The sequence below is a fragment of the Atractosteus spatula genome, chromosome 4, assembly GCF_055471065.1.
Source record: "Atractosteus spatula isolate fAtrSpa1 chromosome 4, fAtrSpa1.hap1, whole genome shotgun sequence".
In the NCBI taxonomy this organism is placed as follows: domain Eukaryota; kingdom Metazoa; phylum Chordata; class Actinopteri; order Semionotiformes; family Lepisosteidae; genus Atractosteus; species Atractosteus spatula.
In genome coordinates this window covers 2,804,013-2,816,508 of record NC_142709.1, presented here as the reverse complement: position 1 = coordinate 2,816,508, position 12,496 = coordinate 2,804,013, and the positions used below count along the sequence as shown (strand labels likewise).

The following is a 12,496-nucleotide window of genomic DNA, read 5'->3' as shown; positions in this document are numbered from 1 at the left end:
TCACACATAAAACACTGGATCAACTGGGGAACACAATCTTATTTGGGACCGATTGAATAAAAGTACAAACAGACATTTTAACATTCATAAAACACATACTTGTGGTACTGTGCTGTTTTTTGCAACAGCTTTTCTGGAAGACCATCCTCATCATCGAACTGTTCTGTTGGTTCGACAATGGCTGGACGTGGAGACCTGGAGACAGAGTAGGCACATTGCCTTAAGATTCATAGAAAAAATCAATAGGATGAAGGATTGTCGTTCAACATTGTAATATATTCCATTATGTATTACATATCATATACAGTGCTTTGCAGAAGTACTCAGCCCCTTGACCGGTTCTCTCAATTTACTGAATTACAAATTCTACACTGAAAGCTTGTTCTCTGTGATATTTTTATTTCAAAGCACTGAAATCCAAAATTAATTATTTAAAGTTACATTGTTTTAAGTTAGAAAATATTATTGAGAAAAATAAAAACCTGAAATATGCTGTTTGCATAAGTATTCAATCCCCACATCTTAATATTTTGTAGAGCCACCTTTTGAAGCTATAACAGCTTAAAGTCTTTGGAGGTAAGTATGCACCAGCTTTTCACACTGTTCAGGAGTGATTTTGGCCCATTCTTCTAGGCAGATGTGCTCCAGGTGGTTCAGGTTAGTCGGGTGACGCTTGTGCACCGCAATTTTCAAACAGTGCCACAGATTCTCAAATGGGTTGAGATCAGGGCTTTGACTGGGCCACTGTAGGATATTCACCTTTTTGTTCTTGAGCCACTCCAGGGTTACCTTGGCCTTGTGTCTGGGATCATTGTCCTACTGAAAGATTAACTTTCTCCCAAGCTTCAGTTTTTTTTTTACCAGACTGAAACAGGTTCTCTTGCAGTATTTCTCTATATTTTGCACCATCCTTTCTTAAGAAGTTATTTTTCTTAAGAACATTTTCTAACAAAACAATGCCACATTAAAATAATTTAAATTGTCAGTGCTTAGAAATATAAATATCACAGAGAACTAAGTTTCAATGCAGGATTGGTAATTCAGTAAAAGGAGAGAACTGGTCAAGGGTCTGAATACCTTTCAGAGGGTCTAACAGCCAATGGCAGGGGCGCACTTACGTGGTCAGTAAAAACGCTCCCTCTGCACACCTGTCCAAGGCTTTTCGCGCGGCAGGTTTTGCAGCGAACTCCACGAAACCCTTGCCAGTGGGTCGGCCGCGGTCATCCACGACTACAATGGCTCTCTCCACGGGACCAAACTGCGCAAAGGCCTGTTCCAGCAGCTCGTTGGACACCACGGGAGAGAGGTTCCGGACGGTCAGAGCAGCGCCGTGGGTGGCGAAGCGAATGCGTAGGGGTCTGTTCCTCAAGATCATTCCATCTAGCTCAGCTTTCGCAATCTCGGCCAGAGTCCTGGTTTCCTGAAAACACAACAAACAAAAAAACTTCCAGTAACACCATTACTATCCCGCACCTCTACAAGCCAGAAGACAAACGTTCCCAAACATTTTAACACCTTTAACGCAGTTGACAGAGCAGTATGGTCAGTTCCCTATTAACTTAAAAAGATTACTTTGGTCCATTATTCTCTCTAAAGTAGAAAATATTCATTAAGAAGTCTCCAGTCTTCAGGCATAGGACTTAAGCCCCAGAATACTTTCTTTGACTTCACAGCACTGTTTGAAAAGCTTTTTAGAACACTACTACCTGTGATGAGAGCTGTGAGTGGACTAATGAAGAGGCAGACTGTGGTTTGAAGAGCCGACACATTTATGTAAAAAGCTGCAGCTAGTTAACGGCAAATACCACTGCATGAAGAAAACAGTCAAAATCAAATACTTATTTCACTTAACATCCAAAAAGGCACTCACTCACTGGCACTACACAAAAGAACTGAACGCAGATTATCCCTTGATCCTGCAGTAAAGCTCGTCACCTGGTATCTGATCCAAATACTGATGTCAAAGAAAAACTAAACATTTGGACGTGAAAAAAATCAAGTATCATTTTTAAAAAAACTCAAAACTTCAAAACTATATACAATAAATCACAGCGAATAACTGAACCTGGGTTCCTATTGACATTTTAAATACCTGCCTCTAAAACATTGATCTATAGTTGGATTTCACCTCTTTTAAAAAAAACAATGACACTTTCAACCTCCTTCATTACTAGCAGAATCTCGATCGATAGGCAGACATCCCTGTACCTTAAAAACGTCAATCCAATGTCAAGATCTGCACGAATGCTACACCAACCACCGGCTGCTGCCTAAGCTCTATAAGCGAAAAGACCTCTTTTGCCAAGTACAAGAGTGTTCTAAACACTAGCTGAAAATTAAAACACGCGTCCACAGCTCTGAAGGGAGCACGGGGTCGGCAAAACATCACTTTTCACTCCGCACAATGTCAGTCACCAACTGAAATCCCTGTACCAGGCCCACCCCTGCATTCCCACATTACAGTTTCTTCCAACAAATTCCAGTTTTCACAGGTCCTTTACAAGAGAGACATCAGTAGGTACCAGAACTTTAGAGAAGCATCAGGAATCATCTTAACATCCCATCTACTCCGACGGAGCAGAGGCTCTGAGGCTCAGGATCTGCGCCTGAGGCTGGAAGGTTGCCGGTTCATATCCCACGGCCGGCAGAGGAATCCTACTCCGTTGGGCCCCTGAGCAAGGCCCTTAACCCCAGCTGCTCCAGGGGTGCCGTATTAATGGCTGACCCTGTGCTCTGACCCCAGGCTCTCTCCCTGCCTGTGTGTCTCATGGAGAACAAGCTGGAGTACAAATTCCTAATGCAAGAACTTGGATATGGCCAATAAAGTGATCTCTTATCTCATGTGATTTGTATCACAAGATACCCATAGCTTTGCAGTGATTAGCCAATATATCATGAGCCCTCAAGGAAAGACCTCTAACTGTTGGTCAACGGTTGTCTATTTACCCGCCCCTTCACAGTAACTGTGCAATCCATGGAAAGACAGGGAAAGAGGGCAGCACAACCCTAGTGCCCTCATAAGATGAGATCACTTTATTAGCCATATACAAGTTCTTAATGGGACACATGTGTCCAAAAAGGACACATGTGTCCAATGCGTAACTAAAATCTTCCTAGGAAGCCAACTGCTGGCATGTTCCAATACACAATCAGTATTACACAGAAGCCTAAACCACCACACGTTCCAATTTAGTCCACAGAAGGCGTTAGCTTTACACCTGCATATAAACAAAGGGGGCAAAAAAAGGACACTCTAGGGTTAAAGGAGGCACAGCAGATAAAGAAGCAAGCGCTTCCTCACAGGTGTTGCTCATAGATAGATACTTTATTGATCCCGTGAGGGAAACTGCAGTGCAACAGCAGCTTTACACAGACAACACAGCCACAGTGTGCCACAGCTCATGCGCGTGTTTAAGATCTAACACAGTAAGAAGAGACCCCTGTGACTGGGGCGTGTTTGCCAGGAGAGTCGGTGACTCAGACAGCTCAATGCTGATGGTCCCACCAGCGACGGGACACAAGGTCGGGTCAGCAAGGAACTCGGACGGACCGGCAAAGGGCAGCAGATGGAAGCACATACACAGACTGCAATAGCCGCGCGCGAGTCCAACGTGCGGGACAAAACGGGCAGGCCACCGCAGATCGACCGACTCCGACCTCCAACCTGGGGCACGGGCAGTCAGGTGCGTCAGAGGCCTGGTGAGCCGAGAACTCCAGAAAAGGATACCCGATACCTGAGCTGGGGTGAATGAACTACACGCTAGGCTAGGCACGTGAGCCAGCCCAGTGGCACAGCGAGCACAGACAACGGACTACTGAGCCGTGAAGAAAAGCGAGATGGCCAGATGAATTCTCCTTTACCATACAAAACGGACACCCCTGAATATGTTTCCAAAAGCCGAGGGGTCTGGTGGCTCCATGATGCTGTGGGGCTCTGTTCCTGGCATTGTCTGGGTGCACCCATTCCTACAGAAGGCAAGCTCTGCTGACTGTGACAGAAGGGTACCGAGTGACCACCTTCACCCCATCTGGCTCCATGTCCTTCCCGCCAGCAGGGTGTTTTCAGGAGTGACAGCGTCTCCTTTCACGGAGCGCGTGCGGGCGCCCGGTGGTTGGGTGAGCAGGACACTGCTGTCATGGCCTCCTCAGTCTCCGGAGCTGATCCCAGTCAAGCATGTATGGGACATTATGGAACGATGCCTGTGACAGCGTTTTCACACTCCATCAACCAGACCTAGGCTGACGGACTTTCTCATGGCAACATGGTGCTGGAGCCCTCCTGCAGACTTCCAGACACTGGAAGACTCTATATTACAGTGCATAGAGACCATAGTGGTCTTCTAGACCACAGGGACCACGGTGGTCCTGCCTACTGAATGACGTCAGTGTTCACATTTTTTGTCAGCCACCCGTATGTTCAATGAAGGCTAAATAAGCTCACAAATGAAGATGTTCAATTTCATTTTAGCAGTGTGGCGCAAAGCCTTACCTGAAAGCTTACTCCTTGCAAACATCACACTGCAAAGCCTTACTACTCATTTTCCTACGTGGATCTTATCTAGACTGCAAATAGAGCTGTCAATTTCCTGGTAAATGAAGGTCTGAAACATATAACAACACATTACTAACTCTTCACCTTGAGTGATCCACTGGTTCTGTCTGTGCTGGTGAGCTGACTATACATCTTAATTGAACATTTCTGCAAAGCAAGGTCACAATTCTTAGCACATTACGCTTTTATTGATGCTTTTGCTGAAGCTGATGTCTTAAATCAGGTGCACGTCATTTCCATAAAGCAGTATTAAGTACCAAACAGCCTTCTGTGATGCAGATCGTGTACATTAGAAAACTGCCTTTTCACAATCTGAACAAACACCCCATCCAAGAAGCAATTTGATTAATATCATTCATCACGCCAGCAAAGAAATGGACAAACAATATAAGAGGACAAAAAACAACCCCCCTTCTGGCCCGTTCTCAGCAAATTCCAAAGGCTGTGCAGGGCTGGACCTGGACATTACTGGATTCATCAGCCTCCACACAGAAGCAAGCAGTTACTACAAAGACGAGTGGACCAGTAAGTGACATTCTTCTCTCTGACACCTGACCCATTTCCCTGCCAACACCAATGACCCAATACAGGGATCAGGGGACACTGTGCCAGAACAGGCGCCAGACTTCAATGTTTCGAACAAGGGTTTTAGCCGCATTGTCTCAGTTAAATCCTACTTGAGGCTTTCACAGTCTGGCCTGTCTAAGGCTCCCCCTTTGTTCACCTTGAGAATCAAGTACCGCTGTATGCTGTACTGTTCGTGCACTGATAAATAAACCTTGATTGATTGATATAGGCACTCAGGAATCCTCCACGATGAAGAACACTGAATAAACGCAATTCATTGTGATGACAAAAACAAAAGAGAAGCACCCTGAATCGCACAAAGTACAAACTCCTACTCATTCATTTTAGACTAATCTTGTTTTGTGAATACAAAACACGTTGCGTCTACACACAAGATCTTAAGACTTTCACGCAGTGTGTACACAATCATCCCCTTCGGCTGAAATAAGGCACTTTCTTAGTCTGGTAAAAGCCGGATCAGTGGAGACGTTCCTATGACAGATGGTCTAAAAACCCACATCACGTGCTTACTTTTCTTTGGCACTGTATGCAAAACATGACAGTGAATGAACTCGCAGATCCTACTGAAAGTGTTACTAGACCAGCACATAAGTGGCCAGAAGGGACTAATTCAAGATCGATCATTTCAAAACATTACACAGCCACTCTTCTCCAGTGCACTATTTCCACTGATTTACATACTCTGGATTAGCCTATTTAAAGCTAAGTGAAACACTAGTTATGCAAAGTAAAGACTAGTGAACCGGCATTACTCTTTTGCCATTTTCAACATGTTAAATTACAATATCAACAACATTCACACTCTTAGCCCAGCAAGACCTCACTCAGGTCTGTAAACCACCTACTTCTCCACTAGTAAGGGATATTTTTCAATCAACGAGACTCCAGAGCATGCAAACTGGTTTAATATGAAACACACAAAAAGGACGACAGCAGTTCGGATTTAACTGGCATGCACGCTGATAAAGGAGGTGGCTCGTTTTTTTCATTCCCTTTATAGCACAGAGGCACGTCTGGACTTCCGAAAAAACAAAACCGCCAGCTGTCGCCCACGTCGGCTGGGGGCGGGAGGTCACCCCGGGCGAGCACAAGACAGCGCTGGAGAAAACGGGACCCGGCACAGTCCACGCGTGGGGGCGCCCCCGTGACCGAAACACTGGCACGTCGTCAGGACAGCGCAACACCCGACCGTGTCCGGTTTCTCAGAAACGGGTCTGGCCTCCAAGCAGCGACGTTTTACGCACACAGAGACTTGCACACAAAAAAAACAGCCCCTGCGCGTATAAACATCACACTCAACATAAAACACGCAGGAGACATCAACCCACACACAAACACACCGCCCCCACAGGAATCCACAGAGGTTACCAACACATGGCTTAACTTCCTTTTAATTGCGCTAACCCCTTCCCTTTGCACATAACCGCTAACTGCACTTGCCCACAGGCCTGCACACGCCTCTGCCGTGAGCAGTTTCACACACGAAGTTTTTTTTTGTTTGTTTTACGTGAGAAATCATGGCTGTGGGGTTTATTTTTCCTCCCGGACCTTTCGACGTGCTCACTGGCAAAGTTCCCTCTACAGGCGCACACGGGAAGGAAACTGAACTGCGCACAAAAACATTACCCCCCCCCCCCCCAAAAAAAAAATGATGATGATGAGGAGGAGGAGGAGGATAATAAAACAAACTCGTCAACTGAAAAATGCTAAATGGCCCTCATGAGAGCGGCCGTGTGCGTGATTATCGCTGCTCGGCCACCGTGAGCTCGTCTGAGTCGCTCTGTCCCGGTCTTTTGCATCTCTATGCTCCTATGGGGACGCCTATAGTTAACATAAAAATAATAACTTCAGGTGTACAATTTCACATACGCGCCAGTTAGTGCGCACAACCTTTTTTTTGTCACGGGGGGGGGACAACATTTGCACAACTTGGGATTTTTGTGCGCACACGGGCCATTACACAACCCAGAGGGCACATCGCTCCCTGGACACCGGCCCTGTGCCTCTGAATCGGAGCCACACAAGCTCTCTGCTACTTCATGTGCGGGAAACACACCGAAGGCATAAAACTCAAACCCACGGACACGGACACGCAGACCCCCCCCCGCCATGGCGCCCTGCTGCTCTTCCTGAAGTTCAAACCTGCGCAACATCTAACTTGATGACTTGGCGCATCGCTCCTGCGGGGGGAGAGTCCGGTACTTCTGATTTTACAGGTAAATAACCCCCCCACCTCCCCTCCCCTCCTCAGCACGTCTGTGTGCTTTCCGTGGCCGTGAAACCCGAGGGCGGCCCGTCGCTGCCCGGGTTTATTTTGAGATCAGCTGTGACCGGGTGAATGACAGCCTGACCCCCACGGACGCCCGAAAACAGCAAAAACGCACAAGCAAGCAAGATATGACACACCCAACATTAAATGCAATGCATTTATTTTATTTTATTAAAAAAAGGAACCCAAACTGATCTCGGATGCCCCCCCCCCCCACACAACCGCCGTCAGGAGAGTCTGAGGAATTAAGTGAATAAAAAGGGGGCTGTGGCGCCATTCAGCACTCAATTTATTTCCCCCGGTCGTGGCTCACAAAGACAACCCCGCACACTGCGGACTCGGGAGTTTGCACAAAAGAAAGTCCCGGTGCTGCCGCTGAATCACTCACCAGCCGGATGAAGCCGAAGCCCCGGTCGCGGTTGATGAACACCTCGTTGGCGTCGCCATATTTCGCGAACAGCTTTTTAAAGTCCTCCTCGGTGAGGTCGGTGGGCAGGTTGCCCACGAAGAGCCGGCAGCGCTGCGTGAACGTCTTCTCGCCGGGCTTCCTGAAGTTGCGCAGGTCGAGCGTCATCTCCAGCGGGTCCCCGGCGCCCAGCTCGGCCGCCGCCGCCGCCGCGCCCTGCTCCGCCGGCGGCTCGGCGTCGCGCTTCGGGCCCCGGGCGCCGGGCGACGCCGAGCTGTTCTGGATCTTCACCTGCTTCAGGTTGCGGTTGGCCATCTTCCCACCCCCCCGGACGCGTCGTGTCGTGTCGTGTCGTGAAAGGAGGAACAACAACAACAACGAAAACCCGGTCGCCGATCCTTCCTGCGCGGAGAGCGCTGTTCCCACAAAGGCTCGATGAATGGACGCGAAGCGACGCGCTCGGCTCTTCTGGAAAGATCCGCGGGTTTCCAAGATGGCGGCCCAGGCTCCCCTCTCGCTGCGGCAGCTGTGACGTCACCGCGCCCGTGCGCTAGCACAGAACGCCTCCTGCCTGCCCGCCCGGGCTCCGGATTATTACCCTATTATTATTATTAGTGTTATTAGTGTCATTCATGCACGGGCTCTTGCCTTGGCTTCTGCGGGACACTCCCCGCATTTACCAACAGGCCTGGTGACATCGGCCGCTGCATCCACCTCAAGCGTAGTGAAAATGCATTTAAAACTGGGTATTTGTGTTTTACACGTCACTAGATGTGTGTGTATATATAGGGGGGGAGGGAAACGGGTACTATGACTTGTGTTCGCCGACGACGCATTTGTGAAGGATCGGACTGCAAGCGTCCAGCAGCGCCGCCTGGGGGCAAACGCTGGAGACTGCGCTGTAGTGGCAAATAATAATCTAATGAAGGGATAACATATATAAATAAATTCCCTGTCGCATTTTCCGGCGGCTGTTCTTCACGCACGTTGTCTTCCTGTACTCTCAACGTGTGCGTGAGCGTCTGTTAGTAAGTACTCTGGGTGGTGGGGTTAGACTCTTGGTCATTTTACGCGCACCTGTGTAACAGATGGGGTTTGTAAGATACAACGCGTGTTCTTGATCTTCAGCTGGGTGTCTGCGTATGGTTTTGTTGCGCTGGCATAGGTGCCTTCTCCATAAATGTGATCGCAGAGTTGGTGATGTTTGTTGTATGCAACTTTCCTATGACGAGTTAGTAAAAACGGGAACAAAACAAGAAGAGCACGTAGTGTGGAGGGAGACATTCTGTCCATGTAGCTTCCTCTGGCTCCTAGTTAGTAATTCCGGTGGTTTCCTGAAAGAAGCCGGAGTTTGTGTTCCAGCTTCCAACGGGCTTAAAGCCCATAGAAATCGTGGTTCTCGTTAACAGTTTTAAATGCACTCATTCCCACTAACGCCTCCTAGTTCGTATTTCCCTGTGTATAGGGCGCGGTGTGGACTTTGTCGATGTTTTTGAGGAGTTTGAACACTTGAACCCCTGTCTATATCCAGGACTAGAAAGAAGGTTCCGTTCTCAGCCTGTTAGAGCCCGGGGGGGGTTATCTAAAACTGGTCTGGAAGGACAAAGCTTTGAATGGGTGTTTACCGAAGACAGAATTAAAATCACTTTAAACATCTTCATCGATGTTATGTTAGTCAGCCCTCTTTTACTTTTTTTAATTTATTTTGTCATTGTTATTGCGCTCTTGCCAGCTATGCGTGTCTGTCCTATTCAAGACGAACGCGTTTTTTGATCGTTTACTTCATTGCAAAAGCAGCCTCCATCCGTCCAACGACATGGGACGTTCTCTCTGCCGTGAATGAAGGACTGTCGTCTTACAGATTTCTAAAAAAATCGATCCGGCTCGAAAACTGACCATGCAAGAAAACATTTTAACGGGCGTCCCCGAAAAGCGAGTCAGTGATGTCGTTTTATCGGGGTTTTGAGATGTAACTCTTGTCGGCAGAACACACGCACTGTTCCTTCACGCCTTGGAAAGGAGCTGTACACCGCCCCCACTGGAAAGAAGCGGTAGCGCACGGTGTCTCCTCTGCCCCGGTGAGAAAAACAGAATCGGAATCGCTTTATTTGCCAGGTACGTTACATGTACAAGGAATTTGATCTGATGTCTTGGTGCAAAAACGTAGAAACGATCAGTAATACACGTACACGGCTACACACACCGCATCCCGTGTTCCGGTTAAGCAGGGTAATGGCCGTGGGGAAGAAGCTGTACAGGCGCCGGGCAGGTTTTGGTTTTGATCCAGATGAACGCTTTAATTTTACTAGATATAACCCCCATCTGTAACATTATAATACCCTTACATTATCGCTTTTTATACTTTCGTCTGTCACTGTTTGTTTGTTTCTGGACCTAAACTGTTCTCCCCCGCTGTCTTGTTTTGAGAGCATCGGCAAACGTTTAGCTATTCAAAGGTTTTTTGAACATGTGAATATCTGGGGGAGCGAGGGTTAAGGCGCTGACCCCGGGTCACGTTGCCCAGTCGGCTCCGCCAGGCGCATGCGCAGTGGGCTGGGCTGGGCGGGGACCTTGGGCCCGAGCTCCCAGGTGGCGGGCGCACACAGCGACCCCTGCGGCCTCCCGCGCGCCTGCGCCTCTTCTCCAATCAGCGCTCAGCGCCCGGGTCGAAGGGGCGTGCCCTCGGCCGCCCCGCCTAGGGAGACACGTGACTGAGTCGGAGGGGCGTGGCCGCACTTCCTCGCTGCTGCTGCTGCTGCTCCCTTGTTCGAAATTTAAAAGAAAAACATCTTTTTGAACAAATGAGCGTAGTGAGATGCGGAGACCTATATCGAATAAAACGCATTAATGTCAGAAAAAGAAAGTGCGGAAGCAGTGCCCGGACAGATGACGAAACCTGGGATTATTTTTTTAAACACCAGAAATACAAAAAAAGGAGACTGAATATTAAAACATACAGAAATAGACACTTCACAGCCAGAGGAATTCACAATTGCAAAAAGTAAAAAATTATACTTTCTGCATATTTCCATTGTAGGTCTTGCCTTTTGATTCTTTAAATTTCTCATAGAATTTAAATAAAAAGGGAATTCAAGTTTAAAAGCATGAATAGAGGGAGCAGTATTAGACCATTTACATTTGTGCATAAAGTATTAAGGCCTTTATCCAAATCAGATCTAATAAAATATCAAAATCTTTCAATTTAACCTTTACCTTTAATTAAATGTTGAACAGTAACATTTTGCGAATCTATCCAAAACAGTTTTGTATATGTGCGTTAACAAACAAAAGTAACAAAGATTCCTTCTCATTATTACAAAATACACATAATAAGTCATCTTGTTCGTGTTTAAATCGAGAAAGTGGGATTAAAACACGAATTAAGGATTGTGGAGCTCCGTTTGCGTCCTTTAGCTCCGCGTCTGGTCGGGACAGGCAATGCAGCTGCGACCCCCCCCCCCTTGAACAGGGTGGGAGAATCAAGTCACAGCACTTGGATCCACTCCTGAACTTTGCACCGCCATCATGGTGCCCCAAAACCCCAAGAGCCGTTTCCACCGCATAACAACCCCCCCCCCCCACCCCTTAAATCGCACTTCGTTCCCTCTGTTTTCGTCTTCGAATTGGAGGAAGAGGAAAAGGAGGCAGAACGCTTCTAAATCCCTAACGCAGCGCCTGCAGGGTTCACCCCCTCCTCAGAGTCAGTCTAACCCCTCATCATGAGGAGCCTCACAACCAGAGCGGCGAGGCAGACTTCCCGCACTCAGTGGATCCGTGCTCTTCACTCGTCTTTGCCACCCCCCCTCCTCCTCCTCCAAAACACGCAGCGTGCAGGGGCGAGAGGCTTCGGATCGACCCCCCCCCAGCCGCCTGGCCGGCCGGCCTGCTCCCGCGCATGCGCGCTGGCGGCCCGGGGAGGAAGCTGCCTGCCTGTCGCCTCCCACGCGCGGCCGAGCGTACCCACGTCCCGGCGCGCATGCGCGGGGGGGCGCTCAGAGCAGGGGGGACAAAAGTGACGCTACATCGTATCCAGCTCGACTCCGGGTAAGGATTCAGACGCTATTTATTGCATTTTCTTGCCGAATCCGTCAAAGTTTGGCCAAGTGCTGGCGGCGGCGCCCGGGTGCCCGGGGGCGCCCCCCCAGGGCCGGCCGGGGGGCCCGGCGGTGCAGTTTAATGGAGACCTTGCAGTTCAATTTTACCCCGCCTGAGATTTTTCCTTTCCTCCCCCTCTCCGCTGTGGCAGGGTGCTATTGCCTGTGCGCTCTCACGTATTGTTCGCTCGCTCTCTAATGGCGGACGTGAGGCAGTGCTACTCGCCGACTGGAAGGGGCAAATAATACCCCCCTCCCCCCCCCCCCCCCCGGTGCGGGGCAGAAAGCGAGGCGAAGCAAGGCAGCCACCACGACTGAGGGTAAATAACATCTGCACGGGGCAGATGCGTACTTTTAATCACAGTACCCCCCCCCCCCCCCCACACGCTACCTGCACCGAAACAACTGGAGCAGAGCAGTTGATGTGAGAGGCGTGCGTTAGCGCCCCTTGGGGGTAACAGATGTATTTTTTTCCCCCCCTCTGATTGCCTGGGGTATTCGCTGTGAGGCAGGTCGCAGTCTGAACGCCATGCGCGTTATTTGGCGACTTCAAAAAAAAACAAACAAACAAACAAACAAACAAACTC

General features: G+C 48.8%; 2 protein-coding genes across 6 annotated transcripts in view; one reads left to right on the top strand and one right to left on the bottom strand.

Annotated features, from left to right (window-relative positions):
- Positions 1-8,339, bottom strand: part of pspc1 (paraspeckle component 1) — a 51,762-nt gene extending 43,423 nt beyond the window's left edge. For 4 of the 5 annotated variants that reach the window (XR_016090917.1, XR_016090918.1, XM_088912650.1 and 1 more), the window contains exons 1-3: positions 7,798-8,339; positions 1,119-1,420; positions 100-219 (exon numbers count right to left, since the gene is read on the bottom strand). Coding sequence is in view for 3 of the 5 variants with exons in the window: in XM_088912650.1 (XP_088768776.1) it covers positions 100-219; positions 1,119-1,420; positions 7,798-8,130 (755 nt within the window). In the remaining 2 variants the exon portion in view is untranslated. The remainder of the gene's footprint in view (positions 1-99; positions 220-1,118; positions 1,421-7,797) is intronic. The other variant, XM_088912648.1, reaches the window with a different exon arrangement.
- zmym2 (zinc finger, MYM-type 2) overlaps positions 8,309-12,496 on the top strand; it is a 30,020-nt gene continuing 25,832 nt past the window's right edge. The window contains exons 1-3 of the mRNA XM_088913029.1: positions 8,309-8,343; positions 10,353-10,522; positions 11,555-11,859. Coding sequence (XP_088769155.1) covers positions 8,309-8,343; positions 10,353-10,522; positions 11,555-11,859 — 510 coding nt within the window. The remainder of the gene's footprint in view (positions 8,344-10,352; positions 10,523-11,554; positions 11,860-12,496) is intronic.